The sequence below is a fragment of the Argentina anserina genome, chromosome 1 (assembly GCF_933775445.1).
Source record: "Argentina anserina chromosome 1, drPotAnse1.1, whole genome shotgun sequence".
NCBI classification, from domain to species: Eukaryota; Viridiplantae; Streptophyta; class Magnoliopsida; order Rosales; family Rosaceae; genus Argentina; species Argentina anserina.
Window position 1 is genome coordinate 23,192,281 of NC_065872.1, and position 9,761 is coordinate 23,202,041.

General features: G+C 37.4%; 2 protein-coding genes across 2 annotated transcripts; both read right to left on the reverse strand.

Annotated features, from left to right (window-relative positions):
• Window positions 1–5,295: 5,295 nt before the first annotated feature.
• LOC126804252 (uncharacterized) lies at window positions 5,296–6,210 on the reverse strand. Its single transcript, XM_050531957.1, has one exon. It carries the CDS (start codon window positions 6,208–6,210, stop codon window positions 5,296–5,298), a length of 915 nt encoding a protein of 304 aa, XP_050387914.1.
• Window positions 6,211–6,960: 750 nt separating this feature from the next.
• On the reverse strand, window positions 6,961–9,108 carry LOC126804268 (uncharacterized). Its single transcript, XM_050531958.1, has 3 exons — window positions 9,105–9,108; window positions 7,939–8,001; window positions 6,961–7,859 (listed from the first exon to the last, which is right to left on the reverse strand). The coding sequence occupies exons 1-3, from the start codon at window positions 9,106–9,108 to the stop codon at window positions 6,961–6,963; spliced, it is 966 nt and encodes a 321-aa protein (XP_050387915.1).
• Window positions 9,109–9,761: the final 653 nt, after the last annotated feature.

The following is a 9,761-nucleotide window of genomic DNA, read 5'->3' on the forward strand; positions in this document are numbered from 1 at the left end:
GCTCTCCCTCTCGGGTAAAGGTCGTATATCCTGCTTCATAAACTATATTGCATCTCTGTTTTATTATATGCAAAGCCCTAAGGTGATCAATGAAAGAACTTAAATATAAAGCATCAATTCAACTAGTGACTAAGCATTCATCATAAAAATAACTATAAATCCATCAATCAAACATCAAACTACATAAACAACCACGATAAGGCATCATCATAATCCTAGAAAAAAGGTTTAACAAAGTACGACTAAGAAAAACATAAAAGAATAGAATTTCACGACCCCAAATTTCGAATGATAAAAATTCAAATTCCAAGCCATGAAAACTCTAAAACAATCTCAAGTATATTAAAATCATCTTATCATAACAGTGTATCGAAACTGAGTCCACATCATGACTCAGTCGACTTGAATAATACACAACCAATGGAAATGTATAATTCACTCAATCCTCACCACAAACAGCAGAAAGAAATCTCCCACAATCTTCAGCGAAAACCCTCTAATTCTGCTAATCCACACCTGCATAACTATCCTCTACACCATCGAATAGGTGCACCGGGATTGTAAACACAAACCCAGTAAGCTTTGTAGCTCGTATGAGTAACAACAATATAACTCGCAAATAAATACAAAAGAAAAATACTGAAAACATTTAATTATAAATGTACACATGAGTCAAAGGACGGCCCATCTGGTTGTCCAATAATATCTGAAAATATAAGTGCTCATGAGAATCGGGCAACCCATCTGTTTACCCAAATACATTTATAATACGGGTACTCTTGAGATTCAGGTACTCATCTGTTACTCCTCATGCTAGTACGCCGCCAGACATTGGGTAACCATCTGTTACCCAATATCCAAAAATATGGGTACTCATAAGCCGGTAACCCATATGTTACCTCTCATGCCAGTACACCGGCAGACAGACTAGAGCTCTAACTGCATCGTAACTTTCACCCGGCCAAGGCTAGGTTCCGACATGCCAACACGTCCGAAGACTGGTCCGAAGACAGAAAAACACGTCAGAAGACAGAAAAGCACGTCCGAAGATAAAAAAAACGTTTTAACAAAACTTAATGCTAAAACCACGTACAATAACAATTCACCCATGGTATTCTACTACAACGAGCGACTCTTGCTCAAATAAAATAAATATAGTTGCCACAGTATAATTCATTTGAACATAAGAACGTAACAGTATATAATATAACAACCCATATATATGTATCATATTTACCATTTATACACATACACACCCCACTATATTATATACATGTCATAGTTCGATCTTTTTAAGAAAACGTAAATATGAGTCACCGCCAAGAGTAGACTTGTCATATTGAGATTTTTTCACATTCACCATAGTCTATAATCACTAAAACCTTCTTAAAATCATTTATTAAAATAGCGTTTCACTTACCCATGAACCGTAGACGATCAAGTTCACGTAATTTAAACCAAAACATATTTTTAAAATAATTTATATAAACTAGTGATGCAACGACTATGGTGACAACTCAAACTAAATTCAATAATTATAATACTACTTCGATCATGATAATCATTGTGAGGTTTACTCATCTTATTTCCTGCGTGCAACTTCCACGACAGTGAAAGTAATTTCCTAACTCGTTTCGTCAGTCACCTAATAGCATGATAAAATGCTTAGAAAATGATACGTAAAATATCAGGTGACGATTTCAGTACAGCTAAATGTTGTTCAAATTTACTGTTTTACTAAACACTGTTTACATGTAATGTTTACAGAACACTGTTCACATGTACTGTTTACAGAACACTGTTAACATTTACTGTTTTAAAGAGTCATGTTCACTGTACATGTTCATGAACACTGTTCACAATACTATTCATGCGGCACCACTGTTCACCGACCGCCACCAATGAGCACCAAATTTCACCACCACAATTTAAATGACATTCCTAACAACTTCCTAGTTCACCATAAAGTCTAATTCTGAGCCTAAACACTTCAATTTCAGAATTTCTGAAAAATTGCAAATCAAGAACCTTATAATTAAAATTTCTTGGTTCGAGTTCTTACCTTTCGATTTAGCTCAAAACCTTTGCAGGGGTTGTTGACGACGTTGAAGCAAGGAGTTTGAGACTGGTGGTGAAGCCTAAACTCGCCGGAGATCGCCGGAAAATTAAAGAACACAACCTGGTCACCGACGGGTATCCGGGTCGACTTCCGGGCTTCGATGCGTGGAAACCGGCTTACTACTCCACGATCCACCACACAGCGAGGCGCAGAAGGAGGAGACAAAGCTATCTGGGCTGGTCCGGTCGCCTGTAACCGCCGGAGTCGGCCGGATCCGGGTCAGGTCGGAAGGAAATGTTCGCCTCTAAAGGCGCGGGTGTGGAGAAAGGGGGAGAAAAAATGGGGTTATGACATGGAATGGGGAAGATGGATGTATGGTCTCTGCTCCTCTGGTATCTACATTATACTTTGGAGACCTCCCCTCATATGAAATTCGTGCTCCTTTATATAAGGAAGATTTTTGCTCATCTTTTTACTTCAGTTTCCTTGTAAGACCTGATTTAAGACTCCTAACTTGATATGGAATGAGAAAACCTTGAAATATCTTTTGTAAAAGTAGGAATCCATGTACTCTTTGCATCATCATCTGAATCATTGACCTTGATGTATTAAAATTGATGCATTTGTCCCATGAAACTTGAGTTCTCCATGAATGCTTGTGAACCTGGGTAGGTTTCAACTCCGACCTCTCGCCACTCAAACAATCATAACTTCCTCTGAGAGTATCGAAATTAAGATCCGTAAAATCCTACATAAAATAGACATCTGTATTTTTCCAATGATATAAGGCAAAGTCGATATGGAACTATCTCAGTAGCTCGCAAAGTCGGTGGTTCTGCACATGCAGATTCTGACAATGAAGAATATAATCACCATTTAATCTTTATTAACTCATTTTAGCCTATTTTCTTCTATTTTTGACACAAACCTATAAACACACTAAAATAACATAAATCAATCATAAATTAGAGAACTAAACAAATAAACAGAGGATATGATGCATATAAATTTAGGATAATACGAGCACATCAGCCTACACCGCCAATTGTTTCGCCGAGACCTCCCCCTATAGCGTTGTATCCACCAGCACCTCACACTCCCCTGAACAAGCCCCCAATCCCAGCGAAGCATCCCGATAGGCCTCCCTCTCTCTGTCGATGTCTACACCAGACCTAAGGTCGTGCATCACTCCGGTCATGAAGTTCGACTTAGGCATGTCGGAGGAAACTTCTGTAACCACCTCTGCACACACAACTCCACCATGCCCAAAAGAACAACATACCTTACATAGACACTTACACCGTACTTCTCATATGAGAAATGCAAATCCACTGCAATTTCTAGTGAAAAATTGAACTGACGCCGAAACAAAATCTGACACTGGACATCATGGATCAGCCAGAGTCGTTGTATCAAAGCTTTTTTGGTGCAACACAATTTTGTTAAGCTTGATAAATGCGCCTAGAATGTTTCCAGTACAGGTTAGGGTCCGTTCATTTCGCATAGCACAACACAGCCCTACGACCACCACCCATATATACCTCGATCAAATACATCCGGACCTCCATCTAGTTACAGACTCCGTCATATTCTTCTAATAGGATTATTCCTTTTTTTAAAGAACCAAAGACCGTTATGAAGACTATTGTTTTTGTCTTCACGATCCATTAATTGGAACACGAAGATGCTCCCTTCCTCTTCATGAACAAAGACCTTCCTCTTTAACCTCCAAATTTTCCCAAGCGCTGTCATTAATGCCAGAACCATAATCGGTTTCTTACAGAGAAATGTGCCACACAAGAACAATCATGGGTCGTCGAGCAATTCCATACCACCATCAAGATTCACCAGTGTCCTCTGTTGTAATTGGAGTAGTTGCCACCAAGAAGTGCTCGAACAATTTGGATCTCACTAGAGAGAACACCCTAGTAGAGCCAAAAGCCAATAAATGTTGAGGAATCAGTGAATAGAATTACAAATTTACACCACGAATCTGTCAATTGGCACTCTAACTTGTAATTGCGAAATTGTACCTCCTTAATTTGGTAAAAACAGCCAATTTGCACCCCACCGTGAAATCCAATGTTTTTCATCCAAGTTTAAGTCACGTCTCATTCACTTATTTTGTCATTATATTTACTTCGTTTTAATAATAAAAATTTACTAGGAATTTAATTTTTGGACAAACATGTATTGACTGAACCGTGAGTGATTGTGACGGCTTAAGAGCGAGGGGTGACACTGACTTCCTTGGGTTCGATACCCCAAACCTCCGGAGGGTTTAGGTACAACGGTTCGTGCAAAATCTGATCTTAAGGAAATGTTTGTGTAGCTAGGTAGTGGATGTTCTTACTATGCTTACCTGTTTATAAATGAATTTGATCAAAGGTCGTGTAGTGGGTCTATTGCACCGGCCATCAGGTGATATTTGGTTTTGGCTAGCTGTATTGAGAATCCATGCAGGGTGTGTTATTCAGGTTTGCTAAACGATTCTCAGTTTTTATTGGAAATCCTATTTCTTTATTTGTAATCTCTAGATTTCCGTTAAAACTAGTCTTGTTTAGCTTTATTAGAATTATTTCTAGAATTTTGTTAATTCGAGTTATCAGTTATATCAAGTTCTGGATGGACAAATGTATTTTAAAAGTAATGATTTTCACCTCAAAATTATTTTAAGCTTTTGTTGTGTTACTCGAAAATTATATTATACAAAATGCCTTGCATGTAAATTAGGTCTTCGGTTTATGTTTTATCGACTCATGACGTTGTGACATGTTAATGCAGTTTAGGGCGTTACAGTATCAATCTTCGGGTGTCATAAAAACATTTCCTCTCGCTGGCCCAAATATTCTGATCAGCGTCGGTAAGAATAGAACCTTGATATAAGGATGTCACAGTTGGGTTCCTACCAAATTGACCACTCGTCATTGTTGCAGGGGCAACTTCTTTATCCTAGTTGATATACGGAGCCCAATATTTACATTCCTACATTTACAGTCTCCACTCCCTTTAAAATTTTCACTTATTGTTTAAATATGCACAACATTAGGGTAACTACCCTTCTGGCCTTCTCTCTCGCACCTCATCCAGTGACGGATCTAGAATTTGAATGTCACATGGGCTAATTTAAACAAATAAAAATTTGCTCAACGGTATTAAATGTTGTGATTTATTGAAAATAATAAACATACATAGGGGGGACTTGCAAACCTTACCCTCAAACCTATTAATAAAAACTAACTAAACTTAACTCTAGGAGTAGCCAAAGCTTCAAACTCTTGAATCACATAATCATTGTCAACCTCTTCAGCAAATTCTTTTTCAATGTGAAGCACCATGCAATCATCAAGAAAATCATCTTCTATCTTGTTTCTGAGTTTGTTTTTGATAATGTTCATGGATGACAAATCTCTCTCAGTTGTTGCAGTAGAAATAGGAAGAGTTAACACCAAACAAATCAACCTATAGATCATAGGATCAAAGTCTAATTTTCTTCTTTGTACAAGTAGCCGACATAGATCAGACAAAGAATCTAAGGTGTGAAATACTACATCGTGATTCATGTCCTTCTTATAATATGCACACTCCAATTCCAAAGTAAGAAGGTCATCATGCATAAAATCTTGAGGATAAAAATTCTTAGCAAGGAGTACCTCTTGAGTTTCGAAGAGGCTGAACTTATCATGAGGATCTAAGGTTGAAGTGAGCATAAGGAGTTCACAAGATCTGTCATTGAACCTCTTATTTAGCTCACTTAATTGAAAGTCAAGTACCGCATTAAATACCTCTACATGGAAGTGGTGCTCATTGGTGATGAAATTCTTTTGTTGACATGGACGACCCGTGCCATCAAACCAACGAGCACTCATATCAGGCATAACAATATCATGTTTCTCACAAAAATATGCAAGAACCATAACTAAATCATCCCAACCATCATCTCTCATATCTTGTAGAATTTCTTTTGTACATTGAACAAACTTCATTGCTTCTCCAATGTCAATGTTTTTTCGTTGTACTGCTTGACAAAGTACTTCTGTGACTTTCATGACTTTATCCATCATAATCAAACAAAACACAAACTCAAAGGTTCTCATAGCTCTAAGAATACCACTAGCTTCTCCCTGAATAGGTAAGGATGCAATGTCCATGATTTACGGTTGAACCAAATAATTCAATCAAACTTTTAATAGAGCGAAAATGAGAGCTCCAACGAGTACTAGTTGGTCGTTGCAAAGTACAAGTTTGATTAGACCCCGTACCTATTTGATGAATGAGAATAAGTATTAAATAGTGGTAAGAATTTAAAGTAAACCAAGAATATAAAAAAATCTAATGATATTAATATAATACAAGTTTGATTAGGGCCATACCAGTTTGAAGAGTGTTAAGAGCTATCAAATCTTGGATTTCATCTTCTCTAGCAGCTTTTAGTGCACCCTTGCGCTTAGCAGATGAATCGACAAAGTTCACAATTAACAACAAAGTAGAAAAGAAGCGGTGAGCAACCATTCAATGCTAGCTGCAACCGGTGAGCAAAACAATGAACGTAATATGCAGATGGACACTCTGCTAGAAACATTGCCTGTAAGCCATTCCAAATACCACTCATGTTACTTGCTCCATCATATCCTTGACCACACATATTTCTCACGTGCAAATTGAACATACTGAGCACTTTAACTATCTCTAATTTAAGAGTTAATGAGGTTGTGTCATGAACACACTATCTTAAATAATCGTTCTCGAATAAAGCCTTGACGATCAACAAACCTCAAAACAATAGACATTTGCTCCTTGCCAGCTGCATCAACTACTTCATCAACAAGAATGCAAAATTTTGCATCACCAAGTTCTTCAAAAATCATTTGCCTCACTTTATTACCAAGAATGTTCAAAAGCTACTTTTGAACAGCTTGACTTGTGTACTTGGCATTTGTAGGACCATTTTGCAATATCATCATATCATCTTCACTAGCCATTCTTTCATAAGATTTCTTAACTTGCCTAAAATTTCCACCATTAAGAGAGCTGTCAGATTCATCATGGCCTCTAAATGCTTGTCCTTGGTTTGCTAGAAGTCTCACAGCCTCTATTGCAGCCTTCAACCTTAATCGATTATGATCCACCTCTTTTGTTGAATTTTTTACAAAAACTCTTTCAATTTGAGTAGCCACATTTCTCAGTAAGTACCACTTCTCCATGGCTTCATTGTGTGGACTGTCTTTAACCCCCATATGTACCTTGATCACATGTTTATCCTTCCAATTTCTCAACCCATCTATAGTAAACACAAGGTGAGGAGTGTTTTCTCTATCAAATAGAAAATATGGAAAACAATATATCTTGTCTTGATCCACCGAGTACTCAAGCCAAGGATGACCTTCAAACCAATTAAAGTTAAACTTACGATTTTGTGCCCCATGAACTGAAAAAGGATAACATTTCAGCTTAGGTTGACATGGACCCAATGCAATATAAGCTTTTCGAATGGCTTCACGTCGATTCACAGGATACTTCCATGTAGGACACCGTTTGCCTGGATCACGTTCAATGGCATTGTCATTACCAAGTGGATCAAACTCGTCCCTCAAAGAATTAGGTAAAGTAGACTCAGAAGATGGTTCTTCATTTACTTCAATAGCAATTGGAGTGCTTACAGAAGGTTGTGAACAGGCTGATGGTTGATCACTCTTTCTACTAAACCATTTATCAATTTCTTTATATCTGGGCCTTTTGACACGATTAATGTGATTATCATTAGACATCCTGAAAAATACAACAATTGATGTCATGATTTCTGCATAATATTCAAAAAGTAAATATGATTGACAATTTGCCAATTGCTTTGTTGAAAGATAAAAGGATAGTAGTCTCACTTTTCTCAACAGCCAGCCCATTGTTTTTGAGAATTTCTGCAATTGGAACAACTGTGGCAATAGCTGTAGTAGGGCACAAAAAAACTACAGTTGATCAATCATTAATACCAAAGGTATATAAACTATGATCAAGAACATATTCACTGCATGAATTCTGCCTAAAACTAATAAATGAGCTATTATAATGTTCTTAGACATTGTTCGGATCATGTACTTAATAGGCATCAGACTTTTGCTAAGTTTGAAAAATGCAGTGAGGAGAGGGATTCCTATGCATATCCAAATCACAGAAAGTGGGGGTTGTTGTATATACCTAAGGAGAAGGTCTGTTTCCAATCACCTAGTTGCATCCACCTAAATTAATCAATACCTAAGAATATACATTTACTTTTACACTGATGTCCTAAAAATATCCATTCACACGAAAAAAAAATGCTTCAAAATAGGCAAATATGTAAGACTGGCATGGGGATGAATATAATTTTTGCAACCACTACCCGCAAAAAGAAATTATGCCTTGAACTATCCCTCCTAGTTTAAATTACAAAACTTTATTTCAGATTAACCTTCACTAAGCACGTCTCAGCTACACCCCCCATACTGCCAATAAAAATGACTCACTAAAATCCTTAAGTAAGTTTCCAATTGAACATCAGTAATCTCCTGTGAGTACAATTCAAGATGACAAGTTTTCCATAATTTATGTGTAGTAAATTTCTATGAGCTATAAAATACCCTTTTTTTATCGTCAGGTAAGCAAACTGCTCCCAAACTAAGAAAGTATGTAACTCCCTATAGTGGAGGTAATAAACTTCTTCAGCTACAGTATTAGTAATCCACATTTGGAACAAAGGACGGACTAGAGAATTATTTCCCAAATAATCCACTACTATTTAATAAGTCAATATAACAGAATGACTCAACAAATTATCAATTTCCCTTCCCAAGTTTGCCAACTACAGTATCAACAATTAAAGATCCCAGCTAAGCAGACTTGCCGGTTAGCATTCCAATATTAACTAGCTATCTTAGAAAAAGTACCTGCCAAGTTCTCATTCACGAGAGAAGCTAACTCATTCCAATAGGAACTTCCGAAAAAAGTGAGGAAATTGATTCAATTTCCAATTCATTCACCTGGCCTTCCAAACAAACAAGAAACAACTAACCCATATACTGATATATCCAGTATTTATACTCTCCAAATCTCTAACCTACTCACCAAATTTTAGTATCTAATCATTATATAATCCAAAATTTGATTCAATTTTGAAAGACTTTAGAGGAGAAGAGCTAAACCTGTGGTCTGAGCTTCAATGGTGTGAAGGAGTGGCGTTTGGTGACGGCTCGGTGACGAGTGATGATGGGCTTGAAGCCTTGAACAATAAGATGATTAGAATTTAGAAGAGTAGAAGACTCGAGTTTCGGCGAGTCAAGAACAGCTGAAGAACTAAAGAAGTTTGAGAGAGAGAGAGTGTGTGATAGATTCACTCCAGCCCGTGCTCTTAAATAAATTTTTTTTTATAAAAGGTTGGGTTTATTTTTTGGGTTTCAATTTCACCTGGGCTCCAGTCCAGTCAAATTTAGGCTGGATCCGCCCCTGACCTCATCGTCGGTCTCATTCAGTTTCTCCCACCTACGCAATCCTTAACGCACTCCTTATTCTCCATGGTGGTGCGTGTCCACTTCAATTCCTTTTCCACCTCCTCCGTTAGACTAGAGCGATAAAACACTCTTAGTCGTTCAATAACATTCAAAAAACCCATTCGCCCCCCAGGTCAAACCCGAAAGCCTAAACCTAAAACGGAAACTAGTATATATGATCA

Coding starts and splice junctions, on each gene's coding strand:
- LOC126804252 (XM_050531957.1), bottom strand. CDS start 6,210: ATGGACATTGCATCCTTACCTATTCAGGGAGAAGCTAGTGGTATTCTT.
- LOC126804268 (XM_050531958.1), bottom strand. Junction 7,860..7,938: donor TGGGCTGGCTGTTGAGAAAA/GTGAGACTACTA, acceptor AATATTATGCAG/AAATCATGACATCAATTGTT.